The 17,458-nt window shown below is 36.7% G+C and overlaps 1 protein-coding gene across 1 annotated transcript in view; it reads right to left on the reverse strand.

Annotated features, from left to right (window-relative positions):
• The window catches only part of PARD6G (par-6 family cell polarity regulator gamma), a 59,625-nt gene that overhangs the window by 40,364 nt on the left and 1,803 nt on the right, over window positions 1-17,458 (reverse strand). The window contains exon 2 of the mRNA XM_072411582.1: window positions 3,014-3,236. Within this exon, the coding sequence (XP_072267683.1) occupies window positions 3,014-3,236 (223 nt within the window). The remainder of the gene's footprint in view (window positions 1-3,013; window positions 3,237-17,458) is intronic.

Below are 17,458 nucleotides of genomic sequence, written 5' to 3' on the forward strand. Positions count from 1 at the left end.
TGCTACGGTGACAGGACCAACACTTCTATTGATGAGACCACTGTACTGGGTAACATCTGTGCAACCAACATACTACATCAGCTTGTTCTTCTACTCCCCTTTTATTAAGATTGCTCTCCATAGAGAATGGGCTTCTGGGGATTTTTGGGACCATTTGATACAAGTGTTTCTTCATACAAAAAGCAGCAGATGTAGACAGGGAAAATACCACAATTATTTGAAAACTTAAGCAAGCTTTGTTACATTTTATAGAAAGGTCTGTAGAAGGACAACATAAGCCAAAGATGCTACAATGCACAACTGTGCAGCACACTTGATGATACAATAAATCATTTACTTACCAGAAAACAAACAAACAAAAAATCTAAGCACTTGCTTTACATTAAGATAAATGATTACTTGTTTCAGCCAGGCCTAAAAGTAATTGCAATGGAGCATAGGATTTTGCAAAATGTGCAAAAAAAAAAAAACAACAAAACTTTTTTTTTGTATTTCAAATTGGTAATTCCTAATAAATATTTTTTACTAGGCCTGTAAAGTAAAAAAAGGATGTGAGAAAATATCTTTCCAATGTCAGCTACATCCCATCTTAGACAGTCACAGAATTACATATTCTGATTGCAAGAGTTACGTTTTGTTTTGGGGCCAACGCAACATTTTTTTTTACATTGGTGAACAGGAAAATTAGAAAATCATACAGTGAAAAAAGTTAGGTGATAGGTCTTAAATTACATTATTGAAGCATAGATGAGAGCTATGAAATTATTTGTCTTTTATATCTGCCTGAACCTTGGCTGCATATTTAAAAAGCTAGAAATGATGGTTGGTTATCTTCATTCATTAAATCAGGTTGGAAAAGGGAGATTGCAACAAACAGGGACCCCATTCATTTGCCTCCCTGACAAAGCGTGGAAATCCACAAAACCGCCACTCTTCCTAGGTTTCCAGAAGTTTGTAATTACTGAATATGTGAATGAAGCCCTGCACATCTATGATAAAGTTTTGGAAAGGAGCAGACTAGTCATGAACAGGTTTAATTTTCCCATATATGCAGCTTTTTGGAGCTAATTAAGCTACAGTAGCAAGCTCATCCAGTAAGGATAAGCACAAAAATTATATTCACAGAACAGTACAGAATGTGTACAGTTACATACATGGGTACAGTAACCCATGAAATTATTTATGCTAAATCAGTGAAAACTAAATTGAGAATGTCTTCTATGGGTTAGTGCTGTATGATTTTTTTTTAAAAAAACGGTATACTGTTCACAATTTGTAACCTAATAGTACACAATGAGATGGAAAGGGGTATAGCGTCTTCATCCTTACAATTCAGATTCTTTTATCTTCTTCCAGATAAAAATGATATCCACACATTAAAACAAAGATATTTTTGCATATAGTGCCTATATAAGAGACAAAAAAATCTACCTAGTGACAAGGAATTTATTGTTTCAAGTGATTACATACATTATATTTGTAGCCAGGCGTCTTTCATTAATACCCTTCTGAGGGGCCGTTTTTATGGCAAGGTTAAATTGTATTTCATGGTTTAGATTGAACTTTATTGGTTAATTGTGTTACGCAGATTCCTTCTAAAGAGGTCAACAAAGGTCATGTTCAGACTTGAAATTAGTTCTAGAATATATGAAGAGGGCAAGGGCCAAAATGTCAGAGAAGCTACAGACGGACAACGAGGCCTTGTAAAACACTTAATATAAATCCCTGAAGGCCTGTGTAAGCCAAAGCACCATGAAACAAGTCTGATAGTCTTGCAAACTTTTACACAGCTGCTGTGTCAATCTCTTTTTCACTACACTAATGATTATGCTCACATACTACTCACATCCACTACACTGTAAAACCAACTGCTACAATAGTTACCACCCTGCAGGCAGTGTGTTCTGAACTAAATGCCACATTCAAGTAGAAATTTGTCAATGACTCATCAAGGCTTATTGACCTCTAGCTATCTAAATTACAATCTTAATCCCTCAAGCATAGGAACCTGAAGAATAGGAAGATTTATTCTTTAATAGCAAGTTCCACAATGGACAAAACAGCATGCTACTTCCCTTGGTTACAATGGATCTCTCTTAGCAGCCAAGAACCAGAAAGCGTAAAAAAAAAGCCTATTAAAAATGGCAACCCTTCAATTATTTGATAAACCGAGTGTTTAAAAGTTTTGTGTTAAAAGTGTTTTTATGGCTACCTTTCCGTCTAGAGGAAAGGACAATAAAAATTTATTAAAACAGTCTTGTGTCTGAGGCACCATAGATAGGACCAGCAAAGGGTTCTTGGGGGGAAAAAGTGACCAGTTAGGTTAGAAAACTTTTCTTGACCACCATGTTTTTTTCCTGATAAAACTGTCACAGGTGTCTGTCCAGTCCATTCATGTCTGCGACTCTCTGCGATACCCAAGAAGTAAGGGTATGTGTACATGTATACCTGCATCTCTACTGTCACAGGCCATCTTCATTCCACATTTTTCCAATGAAAGTTGGAAAATGTGAAAAGCCATTTAGATGAAAATCAGTACAGCTAAAGCAGAACAACCAATAACTATTGTTAATAATGTGATTTCATCTTTGTTTCCCAAACTCTTTACCACTTTACAGTGATGACTGTTGGAAATTATATTTCACGATCCTTTCTAACGACAAAAGACTGAACGAGGGCATGAACGAGGGCTGTACATACAGCACCTTTCTGCTCTAAGGAGCGGGAAGGGGGAGAACAACAGAGTGGCACCCTGCTGCACTCTCTGCCCTTCACTTCCATTACAATCATTCATTGTTCATTGTCCGAGGATCCCCCAGGACAGATCCATGGACGACGAGCGATGTACACACAGATACAGTGATTGTTGCTATTCATTGTCTGCAAAGAACAGGACAGGATGAGAGGTCCTCAACAGTCCTTCGATTATTAATACAATGTTTGAAAGTTATTTTTACATATCCAAGGTCTATCAATAGCCCTAATAAAATTAATAATAAAATGGGCATCTTACCTTGCTTTTGAATAAATACTCTTAGGAGGGGGTTGGCACTTGATACAGCTTTACAGAAATTATCATCATTGTTAATGGGTAGGAGGTCCCCATGGATGTCTGCATAGCCAAGCATGACATCCACATTGGAGATATTATGGATTCGAAGTATAAGGTTGTAGAATTCCTCAAAAGTTCCCGGTTTGTACCGATTTATAGAGAACCGTCTGAATTCAGCTCCATACTGAAAACAAAACACAACAGATAAGATAGTTAAAGAATTATCTTTCAAAAAGAATTTAAACCTAATACCAAAGTTGTAATTTGAGGTGGAGTGAATACATATGCTTTAATTTTCCAGGCTAAGAACATTATCAGCATGTACAGAAAATTATTTTGTCGCTTACTGTAAGCTTATAATAGACTTATAAGAAACTAAAAACATCCTCATCTTTCTTTGCAAACTACTAGCACTATCAATAGACAATGTAACAGGGTTCGATAGAAGTAATCATATTGTAAGTGCAGCCTGTAACACAACCATAGCTAATTCAATAGATACAATGAAGTAGTATTAGCGTAGACAAAGGGAAGAATGTTATTTACAGGATCACCAGGTGAAAGTAAATGTAAATAGAGCTTTTCCTGATAGGAGGGTGCCAGACTGCAGATCTATAAGGAAATCATATTATTTTGCATCATTATGATAACTGTTAATGGAGGTCATCAGCACAGAAGAGGAAGTACAAGCAGACTTACAACATCAGATGTTACCACCAAACCCCATATAACTCTGCAATGCTAAAAATTGCATAAATGCTAAAAAAATGCAGCACTTTTAAAATGTTTAGCAACTGACTATGTCTTGTATGAAAAGAAAAAAAAAAAACATTAAAATTCTTGTGAATGACCAGTGTTAAGTATACAAAACATAGCTTTAAAGATTCAATAATATTTTAAATGAACATTCAATCAAATACCAACAAACAAGCCCACCTATAGGCAGGTTATTATTTTTTTTCCCCAATGTTAGGCTTAATAAAAGAAATGTTAATGATTATCTGTTTTTTATATTTGGATATATATTACTAAAAGAGACACCTGTGGATATAATGATGGTAATCTTGCAAAGCATATAGACTTTTTATGTATTGATTATTCACAAATCTCAAAAAGGTCAGTGGCTAGCGTGCAGTAATGTGTTGTAAAGAAATACAGTGTATTGTCTAACTGAAAGTACTGTAGAAACATATAATGAAAAAAAAAAAAAAAAGTTTCTTAAACTTTCATCAATGTATGTATGCTACCCTCAGGCATTTGTAGCCTACACTATGTAGCATAACAAAAGTCACAATATATAGGTATATAAATAAACTTATTTTAAAAACTAATAAAAATTCTTGAATCTGACTTCCAGTCCCTTTCTTGTGATCACCTCTGAACTGCAGAACACATAGGGGATGGGGGTAGTGGAGACAACTGTGGCGAACCAGGAACAATGCATTCATAGTCTTCCCCAATACGGTTCTGTTCATCCATAGGATAGGGGCATAAAAGTGATGTATTTGTGTTGATGAATTGCCGCAAGGGGGCAGGTCAATAAAATGGCCATGCTACCTATCATGGCTGTGGTAATACCATTAATAAAAACAACGAAAAAAAAGTTATGAAGGAGCATTTGGGGGGGGGGGAATAGTATATTAAACTAAAAACAGCCAACTCACTGGGGTCTCATGATTAATGACAATTGAGGCAAATTTGGAACTGAAGCTTGTATTAAAGTTGTCAGCGTATTGAAAATTGTATTAAACCAATTTTTGTATCCAACTTTGTGTACAGAACGCACGTATCCCAAGTAGCAATCAGAAGACTGCACATATGTTTATAACTCTATGCTAGTTTTAATGTATTATCTTCATCCAGAAAAGGGGCTAATGGGATTAAGCAGACAAAATCTGAAGCATGCAAAAAACTGGTCTTCTTAACATTTCATAGGTTACAATTTTTTTCTACAACCCCAACTTACATTTTGGGCCTACTGGTCTTTTTAATTTGCCCAAAACTCTGATCCCACCAGTATACAGTAAAAAATATAATTTGATCTGGATGATTATTAAATATACCTCTGTACACATTTACCATATCCTCTTTACAAATAATAACATTACAACCACACCCTGATCTGAGCATTGGAACTTTTTACATTGTATTTTTTATAATTATTTCCTTATATTAAAGTGACATCAATTTACACAGCCCTAAAGAAAATATAGCTTAGAGGGATAAACGGCTCAACAAAGACCTTCACTACTCTACCTCTTGGTGTTCACCAGCCAAATGAACATTAGGAGGGACAAGGACAGGTTTATGTAGGCCCTATACAGAATATTAGGAGGGGTGATACTGCTGACACACAGGACAGACTCAAGACAACGGCTTCATGCTTGTTGGTCATCTAAAAGCCTATGTTCTCATGAAAACCGACATGTAAATATCCTGACCTAATGTCACTTTTGCTCTGATCCTTTCACCATCTTTTTAAGTTGGTTTGCATGTCCATGAAAGGCATCAGTCACATGATCAAGTTACAATTGAAATTGTTAGCCTTCTATTAGGTCTGAATAATTTTTGTTAGTCAAATTTAAAAAGAGGTAACAAAAGTGAGTTTAAAGAAAGTATCTAAAATTCCATTCAGTTTTAAGAACTGCTACGAAATTTATTGGTCTAATGGTTTGTTAAAGGCAGATCTTAATGAATCTTGCATGTTGTCAGCTTCCATAAGCACACTAGCATGCTTTTTTAGCCTGATATATGGCCATTTTCTCAAGACAAAAGGTCAACAGAATTAAAGTCTGGATGTCAATACTCAGTAAATCGAGTTATAGCACCTCAGCTCTTTTATGTAGTTCAGGAAAGGCTCTCATGTTTCACAAAACCAGAAAGTGCTGTGCAAATCAACTTTGCACAAGAATACAAACAAAAAAACAAAACAAAACATTTCTTTAAAAATAAATATAGTATAGGGTAATGAAACTCAAAGAAAGCTACAAACATATATTTAGTACCCATAATTTAACAATAAACTGAGATTCGTGTATATGGCCCATATTATCTATTTCTTTAAGTCCTAAAAATAGCTGCTTGAAAATACTGGAATAACCCTGCTAAGAAATATAGTATTACTGCCATTGCTGCATTTGTACTATCATGGCGTGTCAAGCCATTGTTACAAGTGTTAGTGGAAACATGTTTTCTTGACACACCATATAGGAACATCTATCTAGTAATAGTCACATTCAACTGGACTTGTTTTTGTAATGTTGACAACGTTTTGCAGCCTTCCAAGCTACTTCATCATTTCTGACTGTGAAGGTGATGAAGCAGCTTAGATGGGCTGCAAAATGTAGTCAATATTAGAAAAACAAGTCCAGTTAAATGTGACTAATTTGATATTCAATGACCTGGACAAGTGAGAACCTTCACAGACAAAGGAACATCATTTCTGAACAATTAAGGGACATTTCCCACAATCTAACTACCCTTTGGAAGACATGTTTGACCTCCTAAAAGGAAAACTTAAAAAAAAGAAAAAAAACCTTTGAGCTAGGAATGATTATTCTGTTTGACACAAGAGATAATGGACTGAATGTGAACCCCAGCTTTCTAAATCACTATCAAATGACTTTATGACCACTCTCACCTCTGTGACTCACCCCCACACCCCTCCCATTCAATTTATCTGCCCCTAAAATTTCCCACTTTTATTATCCTGTGTTTTTTTCCCCTTGCTCCAATTGTTGTTTATCCAAGATCTTTTAACATTCTGGTAAATGTTTGCTTTGGACAGTTCACACTGGCAGATTTTGCTAATGGTTTTAAAAGGAAAAAAGAAAAAAACGTAAGCACTCTGGAACAAAACATTTGTTTTTTCCCTGTTTATGATGGCGCACAATTTTGAGATCATACATGCAGCACCTGAGGAAACTTTGCTGTCCTTAGTCAGGGGGAAAAAAATAAATAAAAAAAAAACTTGCTTGAACTTTCTATTCAGTAACACTAAGGGGAGAGATGTCAGTTCTCACTTTGTAAACTACCAGCTTCTTTAGCTACAAATAACAGCAAATATAATAAATAATAACAAGTGCCTAGAGGAAGATTAGAATGGGTTAGGCCAGGACGTCCTGTCAGGTTTTATGTGTTGCCTAGATCCCTCCTGGGTTAATATTCCCCATCTTATCATTCAGCTAGGTAGTAAGAGGAATTTATCCAACAGCATAAAAACAAGAATAACACAAACACTTAGGCATTAGATTCAGTGGCACAAACCCATGTCTGTTTTTCATTTACTGCAAATATACAGATGAGGATAAGTCCCAAAAAGGAACAGACAGGGAAAAAACTGCCCCTTCTGCGACCCACTGATTCTTTTCTATTACTCATATGATGGACTCAGTGGAAAGTAGAAGAATCAGCAAGATTGCATAGAAATTCCTATGTTAGAATTACTTCTTCTGCTAATGTTAAGGTCTGATGTTTGAGCAGTGTATTGGGTACTTTTATGTATATACCAAACAGATACCACCAACAGATTAAGTGCACCCAGGCAAAAAATAATCAGAAAGCTAATAAAAAAAAAAACATTTTCAGCAAATGAGAAGCTAATGAACATTTAAAGGGCGACCCATTAAAAAACAGCAGCAAACTAATTAAAATATATTTTAAAACAATTTGCAGACCTGAGGAAACAAAGCTGCTTTGAATGCGTTTACTACAGTCATTAACAATCAAACAATTTGCTGGCAGTTTCATTCAGTTTCACAGATTTAATTATCTGCTCATCTAGAACCCACATTAAATGTCAGTCTCCAGGGACCATTTCAACCAAGCATCAAGCTATCAAGTAAACCATACACATTTCACAGAACTGTGATTCACCTTCTCTCTAGCCAATATTTCCCAAGATTTTTTCCAAAATTATATTATTAAATGCATTACAATAGACTTCAAATGGCTGTAATGTTTAAGGTTGCCACACAAAACTTTACCAATGCGACCATTGAAAATGGTTTCTGCATGTAGACATCTCTTATGATCAGGAAAACCTGTATAAAAGTGTGCAACAATCTACAAACAATATGCAGATCATTCAGAATTCACTGACAGTTGCATTTTACCTTCATTTGACTTCCCTGTGACCTGCATTTCATTTACTTTTAGCAGGTTTTCCCATTTGCGTTGACCTAAGGGGCAAACCAACAACAAACACACAAATATTCAGCATGTATTCTAGCTTTACAACATGTTTAAATGTATATGATATCTGCCCCTTAAACAAAAGGCTGCCATTAAAGATAAAGAGATTTGTAATGCTTGTCAGCAGGATGTTAATGTACCTATTCCATTACCAGACTTCTGTCTTCAAATGAACAGGTTCCAGCCATTTAATCCCCCATTAGTCACCTATCACTGTACTAATGAGCCTTAAATGCCTTATTTCCCTTACAACCAAAAGGTGTCCCCCATAGTCACCATTTAAACTAAAACTTGACCGAAGTTTGAGTTAGGCTGGGGATACCGTATACAGAGAAAGTTACAGAATATATAATTTGGAAGCACTTTATTTTGTGAAATTTGGATGCAACAAATTATACAGAACTCAGTTTATGGTAAAAACAGAATTAAATATTCATTTTAACACAGCTGCAGTTGGTAAATGCCACCAAGAGCTGGTATATCTTTGTTTTTTTCTTGATCTTTTTGTATTGGGTTTATTCCACAAATGCATGCCTTAATGAGCTGCAAGACATTATGGAGTTCATTTGAGGGAATTAAAAAAGGCAGATCAATATACACAAGTTTTTTTTTTAAAACAACTGAATACTCAGTTGTAAACAGGCTTCAAAGATAACAATGTATTTTCTCTTGTCCATTGAAAAATACCACAAATTGCACAATGTGTCCAGTTTGACTAGGACCTAGATTGGAACAATCTACAGATCTGAAAGTTTTTTACTAAAATTGGGAGACCTGGGAGGTCTAATAAATACCCATACAATCATGTAACTACAGAATCATCCACCTGGATGGAGGAATGCGGCCAGGTGTACACATCTAGTCATTCTTACTCACCGTTAGAACAATATCTGCCTCTGACTATGCAATACCAAAATACAGGTTGTACTAGTCAAAGTTCAGCGAAGAAGATTTTTTTTCTTTGAAGTCATACAGCTGCCCTGAATGTGCGTCCCAAAAACAAAAAGTTATTTAGATCATAATATTTATTGAAAAAAAGCCAATCAAGACAGATTTCCTAAAAGCAAACCACTACATCCATTATTATTTAGGCACTATTAGCTTTTACATGAATATACTATATCTGTGTTCAGGTTTATAATTGTTGCCAGCAGTAGCACAGTAATGTTCCAGAGCTTTGTGGAATTATTTGCTGTGTATTAAGTTAAGCAAGTCCATTCATTTGTCCCACAACATGCAATGGTGCATCAAGTAAGGTGCAGAGATTGTCTAATGTAAGGCGGCACCAAAATAAATAGTGGTGGGTTACTGCAAGGTGCGTTGAGTGCCAGAATGGGGTATCTAGAACCAAAGACACCTTGGATGCCAACACTGGAACACCACGTTTTGCTATTCTACTTGATATTCAATTTGACAGTATCTGTTTTTACTCTTTATCTCCTGTTACAACTGGCAGTCCTTAGCAGATGGGAAAACCCAATTTAAAAACATCTGAACCAGAACAGGATTGGGAGAGTATGTTTTAGTGTGAACACTTATTTTTTTTTTTTGCCAATTATTAATATGCATGGAAACTGTCCCATCATGGATACACAGCATCAAATGCCTTACATCTGCCTAGTTTTGACTGGAAATAGTACTTTAAATTATTTTAAAGTGTATTTTAGGCATACTTTTTCCACTGACAAATAAAAAGATCCATACCTGTGTAAGTTTACAGAATGATCACGCACAGCTTCTGTCCATACAAATCAGATGACACACTTAGAAGAAATGGGTATGCTTGTATATACTGTAATATTAATCCTGAAGTTGTACTTAGATGTCTGACAACTGTACCTTAACATTACACAACTTCCTCCTATTATTTATCTCCCAGGTCTTCTATATATAGCATCTGTCCTGCCTATGATGTAGACCAGTTTCCTGTCCTGTATTTTAAAGGCACTATCTCACCAGAAATCAAGTTTAATGGGTAATGCTGGCAACGGGTAGGAAGATCACTGAAATGTACTTAATTATATTATGGAGGACTGAAGCAAGTGAAGATTAAACACATGATAAAGTCAGCAGTTTAGAGCCTTGTTGAAAAGATAAACATTCTTGTAAAAGAGGAAGACGCAGAAAAGAAAGAACCAAGCACAGCTTGCAGGAGGTTAGACAAACTGGAGACAGAACTTTTGTTCAGGTTAAAACAAAGCAATCAAACAATTGGTTTCTGCTAGCCCCTAGCTCACTGCTTGAGAATTCTTTTAAACCCCAACATGAACCTGGCAACCCTGCAGGACAAGTTACTCAAGGAAATTTTTTAAGGGACAACTGCAGCCTCTGAAACCAAGCAGTGGTGACATGCTAAGAGTTGCAAAGATTAGCAGCTGTCATCTACGGGAGGAGAACTAACATATATTGCATTCTGGAATCATCTCAACATATTGACAGATGACAGCTGCTCAATCTAGCAGGAGAATGGACATTATGACAACAGAGCTAAAATGTATGCCGACGGTCAGTTGCCATGCTCACCAACTCAATGTCATGAAGTTGGGCAATTGTCTTTGGGCAATGTTACATTGCTTGCATTAGTTACTACACTAGCAAAAGTGTGCAGCTTATTAACTGAGGGGTAAGCAATCCTGTGCCCAAGTTTGCTTAATGATCTTCAAAGTGGTGGACAAGAGAGAATAACTGCATCAAAGAAGAAAATATTGCCCATATTGTTTTTTGTTTTAAATTTTTTACAAAAAAAGATGAAACACACCTCCGAATATCACAATGTCTTGTAAAAAGGAGATGGAGGTGCTTAGTTTTATGTTGATTTGGGGAAAACATCCACCCAATTCCAGTCTGAACGCCAGGCAAATATTCATATCAAATTAATGCAATTATGTAATCATCATATAGGGCTCATTCACACATGTACATAAAGAAACCACCAACCAACTTCTCACATGCAGTGCCATCCATTGTCCATTGACTCTACAGTAGAGTGCCACCCAGGATATTGCAAACCAATTATTGTGTTATTTGTGTTTTTTTTAATCTTTTTTTGTGGTCCATTAGCAGCCTATTTATTAATGCAAGTACCTAAACATGACTTGGTATTAGCTTCCTATAGTCTACTATACAATAAACTTAGAAAAGCAGAAAAAGAAGCCAGTCAGTTGAGCTGCAGTGCTGACAAGGTAGAACACAGTGATGGAGATGAACTATTCTGTCTTTGGCCCTTGCATTCACTGTCCATTCATATGGCGAGGGTGAAGAGGGGGACCTATAAGTCAAAAGTTAAACTGCACAACAGAAAGTTCAGATCTGGGTCCACCCCCTTCTCCCTACTGCCAGATAGAACGGTGCTATGTGGGAGAGCTGTACAAGTCTCTGAACAAAGGTAGAAATATTACCAGTTATCTACAACCTTACCTATATATTTAACTTGTTTACATAGCTGTTTGCCTGCAGTTAAATCTACAAACTCTGTAATGAAGTGAAACTGACAATCATCATTTGTTTCAATTTGCCAACCTGGAAAAGCTTTGTACAGCACTGGTGTACAGAACGACCCTCTAAAAGTAATTTCCTGCTTGCATGATTGTCTCACTAAGTTTTTTAGAAGTCTGCACAGAGATCAAGATGAAAGCTAGAAAGGTATTTGAAAGTTTAGGATAATAACCACAGAAAGGTTTCAGAGAGGTCAAGTGCATGGGTGAGGTAAAAAACCCATTAGACGTCCTCAAAAATCATTTAAAGCACAACATGGCCGATGGACAAAACGAGGAGAAACAAGCATTACAAAGCATTTCCTAACCTGTACAAGAAATAAGCCTGTTTTCTATGATCAACTGCTTCATATTCCTTCTTCTCCTAGCTTAATCCATCAGCCCATCAGGTTTGCAAACCCTAAAAAAGCAGTATAACTAAGGAGATGTGTCTAAAAGAACTGAGCTTGTAATATTTAATCTTGTCCATTACAACCTCTTATTCAGTGAAGGTCTGCTTCGAATTGTTAAATTATGAGATAACGAAAAATAAATTCAGTTCTCTACATGAAGTCTTCCTGGTGCCCATAATGCTTTCTTTATTTGCCAATATCCTGCTGGACTTTTCCACTGTTTTCCTACTAAACTTCACCTCCAAGCAATTTGAATTACCTCCAAGTTTACCTCTGACAATAGATCAAATAACTTATATTTTGACTTATCATTGTTAAGGCAAAGACTCCCCGCTGGAATTGAACATGAGGTGTACGCCAATATATTTTTGGATTTGTTTCTAGGCTGCTGCCCACTGCGTAAAAAATAATGTTATTTTCTTTTTAACCAAATCTTTTTCACATTGACTTTTATATAAAATGTTCTGTTAGATCATGTTTCCATGCAGAGATGTGCAGCCTGTACACTTGATGAAGAGGTTACTTTAGGTCAATAGACAGGATGGAGAGGAAAACAATCTGAATATTCTAAGTGATCGAAGACGTTGCTGCCTAAAAGAATCACAGAATTCTTTAACTGATTTTGAAATGGATCTTCCCTGTTCCTCTTGCTACCACTCAATGCTGCTTCACAAATGCTGTTCTGACAATGGTGGAACTTATAGTAACAGCGATGGAAACAAAAACATGAGTATTCCTATTCCAACCTAAAAAATATAACTTACATCCACGGAACCCAAAAAAACATATAATGCATGTTACTGCAACAGGAAAATTGCTTTCTGACCATTACATATTCCGAATTCTATTGAGAAGCAAATTTGGCATTTTACTTTTTGACCATGGAAGTCAAGCAAGCAAAGTATCTCGCACAGTTCAAGCAATATAGTTTTAGGCTGGGCAACATAGGAGTTCACCTGATTAGCATGGTGAGATCTTACGGTAGCAATGTCACATAAATCAGCTAAGCCCCTTGGTATCGTAATAAACAAAAAGTATGTGCAGACTGGGGCTATGCAGTTATACGTGCTGCCACCCTGGCATGCAAGTTATTTTCTGACTTGTGGTTGCCAGTGACAATTAGCTATGGTCCCTGTGGGCCAGCATCCATTCAATCAAGCAGATTATGGCTAAAAAGACCATGAGGTGCAAAGAGAGTGCACAGAGGCATGTTGGACAGTGCAATATACTGGGAGTTTATGCCATAAAATATATATATATATATATATATGTTTGTTGATCATACTCATATCATACTGAAAAAGAACAAAGGAAAACAAATACAAGGACAACGGTCTATTAAAAACTATAAGACAATAATCTGATGCATATCTCCATATCCATAGTTTTTAATGTGAGTTGCAAAGCACTTTGTATTGAATATCAGCCTGCACCACAACACACATCAATGATGATATGACAGTCATTTTGCTGCACTTCCATTGAATATACATGGAAAAAGCATTAGGCAAGAACTCAAAGGTGTGAATGGCGCCCAAATGAAAATTAAATTAAGTGTTTATGCTCCTTTTATTTCCATCAAATGAATAACTGTTGGGTGGTGGTCCTCCAAAATGGAAAGGGAGAAAATGTTTACATAAAAAAGTCAAGTGGCAAAATAATAAAACATGTAACAATTACTTGGCTTTCTATCTTTGTATGTTACAATGAATAGAATGCAGTCTTTAACATAATTATTAATAATATTATTAAACAGGATTTATAAAGCCCCAACATATTATGCAGCACTGTACATTAAATAGTGATTTAAATAATATATATATATATTTTTTTTTAATATTAAATGTAATACCATGAAAGTACAGCTAGGATGGGAAAATGGCAAAATGGTGGGTAGGCAAGATGTCACATATGATTCCTCATATCAGAATAGGATAAATCTAGCTAAATCCCCTGCACATTATATTCGGTTTGGACTTATTCTACCTTATGGTTGTTTTTTTCTGTCCAATAAAATATTTCTCTAACTGTGCATTCTCTAAACTAGTGAAAAATGTGATGCTAATGGATACAATATTTTACCTATCACCATTGTTTAAGCCTTTAATAAAATGTATTCCTTTTACCCAGTCATATTACTAACTGTCCTTCAAAGAAGCTCACAATCTATTGTCCTTATTCCAATGTCCCTAAAAGTCAGTTCTTTGGGGATACACTGTTGGGATGTGAAAGGAAACTGCATGCAGAGAGCGTACCATGTCCGTACAGATAGTGCCTTGGCAACGATTGTAACCTGGGATCCTGCAAAGGATAAGTGCTAGCCGCTGAGCCACAGTTATCACATAGGCTGGACCTTAAACATGTCTGCCTTTGTTCACAAGAAAACAATAATAAGGTGCTTCCTTTAAAGATTACAAAAATTAGCTTTTTGGATTATCCAAGATTAGGTATAGTTAAACATCTGCCAATATTTTCTTTTGCATCTGTTTATTTTAGGAGATTGTTCTTTCCTTTCTGCACCCAGGACAGAAGAGGAAGGGAAAGCTAATCTCACTGAAGGTAGAGGAAAACTCTTTCAGAATGTTGACATCAGGTTAGGTGCCACAACGAGTACATTTCCTTCGCCATTTTCATGTTGTGTTCGATGCTAACAGATCACTCTAAGCAGCCTGGCAATCAAATGATGATAGCAAGTGTATAACAAATGAAGAACATGGGATTCAACTGCTCACCAAACGTTATGTTCATACACTGGCAATAAAATACAACCCAGGGTATTACAATGAAACTCAGTCCATAATTCACATTGGAAATGAAAAGCTGTCACTAACTCAAACTAGGCAAAACTGAAAACTAGAACTCCTATTTGTAGCAAAGCATCTGCTAAAACAAATTTGGAGACCCTACCAAATGCAGTGGTGATAAAAATACTGGGTATTGGATCTTGGCAGGCATTATTATTTATCTAAACAGGATTTATAAAGCGCCAACATTTTACGCAGCACTGTACATTAGGGGGTTGTAAATGACAGACAAATACAGACAGTGAAAAAGGAGGAGGAGAGGTCCCTGCCCTGAAGAGCTTACAATCTAGGAGGTGGGGGAAGTAACACAATAGGAGAGATCACATGGAGGGTAAAAACAGCCTCAGCTTAAGGATCCTCTAGTAATTGCTGGGGGAACACTAGGGTTTCACAGAATCCTAGATGGGAATAGCTGTAATAAAAATCACATAAAAAACATGTTTACCTGTTTTACACCATACAGGAGATAATCACTAGAAGACTATCATTATTTCATGAGATTTATTACCTGCCTAAAGCTGAAAATAAGTACACATCAGCATCCAGGTCCTTGAGAAAATTCCCTGCACAGAAAACCAAAGAACCAACCTAAAAATAACAGGATGTCAAGAACATTTCAGGAGGATTTTCATTTTGTAAGAAATAAAGTGATGTTTATGAGTTGCATGACAGCCATGGATGACACTGGGTCACCAATCATACAATGCAATGTAATTACTGCTTGGCTGTATACTGTCCATTCAGTCCTGAGATTTATACAGCTCTCCCACGAAGGCCTGCCCGAAAAGGAAGATGACCTACTTTTTTTTCAGTCACACTATAGGTCTCCACCTGCCCCCAGCCTATAACTGCACAGTGAAAGGAGAACCAACATGCTGATGCTTGAGGAAGAAGGATGCAGAGGGTGCCAGTGCTGTAATATGACCTCACAATAAGTGTTAAAAAAGTAGGGGATTGTTTTTTTGGTTCACATACAAGGCCTTAAAAATATTATAAAGTGGTTTAGACCTGTAGATTCACAATGTTGTCACTTCACAAGTTTTCACAGAAGACGGTAAACACATCAACAAAAAATAAAATAAAATTTAAAAATTAAGACTCTAGGGCACATATCAACTACTTTCTAAGAACTGATTTGCCTTCTGGAATAACAAAGCTGTGTCTGATCCTCCAATTCAGTGTGTGCAGTCTCTAAGTGGAACAATATGGAAGTGTTTACAGCACACAGATAAAAATAAACTCTTCAAAATAGGGATGGGCAACCTTTAACACTTGTGTTCTTGTCTCTCTATCCAAAATTGTTCTAAGTAGTACATATTACAGCAAAACCACACACGTGCCGAGAGTCACCTTGTAAGAAACCTGAGCACATTCATCTGGTTTTTCCTCATTGTCAGCATTGGAAGTCAAGCATCCTAGTAATCTATGAAATGTTTAATATGTGCTGAGCAGTCAGTGAACACATACCTAGAATACCAATAGAAGACAATTGGACTTGACATGAAGTGCTCTTTGTACTGGATAATCCCGATAGAATGCATGTGACTAGTACAAAAGAAAGGTTTGACAAGCCATATTGGATCCCTAATATGAAAAGTGGGGGAATGCTGTTTCTTCTAACAGTGTCTTGTGTTTGCTCCCTAATACTATGTCCTGTCATGTCAAGTAGGGGCCCGAAAACATCTGCATGGGCCCCTTGCACCTCACCTGCAAGACCTTCTCTGTTCAGCTCCAATGTTCTGCATCCTTCAACTTAACAAATATAGCACCAAGAGTCACCAAACTTAAGTCACTTCTCCCGCAATGTATCCAACAACCACAAGTGTTCTGGTGGATCTTCTAAACAACTTAAAGGTTAATGCTTTTGTCAGGTTTTATTTTTATGTGATCATACTGAGTGAGGCTTCCACACTGTCTGACCCTGTGACCCCAAAACTAGAAATGAAAAGTTCAGTTGTTTCTGGGACAGAAAGTTTAACGCATGCTGCTTTCAATGTGTTTTTGACTGTATGCCGACATAGAGATGAGTGAAGGCCAGCACAACACAGATGGAAAGGAATGGGTTGGATGATCCTGGCAGTCTGGCCTGGACCCTTCTCAGGCAACATGGGCCCACTGTTGGCTACACCAGCCACTAGAAGGGAGACATTTTTCTCTACATAACGAAGAAGGGAACTCCATAACAAAGACACCAAAGAACCTAACAGAGGCTCTAATCTTTCTAGCTATGATTACGGTAGATAGTTTGGCCTCATGGTGGCCTTTGTATGAAAATGCAACACTGCTTATTTTGCAGCCTTTTTCCTCAATGTAAAAACACTAAACAAACAATAACAAACACTGGAGGAATATTATAAAACAATACAACATTGTACTCACACCCAGACGTCCTACAACCTAACTGGTCCATACAACAAAATTCTGCAAAAGCTGAGGACTCCATGTGTCACAAGTAGTTGCAACACTGATTCTTGGGATTGTGAGCCCAAGAATACCCAAAAAGAAGGCTTGGGGCTTCACCCT

The sequence above is a fragment of the Pyxicephalus adspersus genome, chromosome 5, assembly GCF_032062135.1.
Source record: "Pyxicephalus adspersus chromosome 5, UCB_Pads_2.0, whole genome shotgun sequence".
NCBI classification, from domain to species: Eukaryota; Metazoa; Chordata; class Amphibia; order Anura; family Pyxicephalidae; genus Pyxicephalus; species Pyxicephalus adspersus.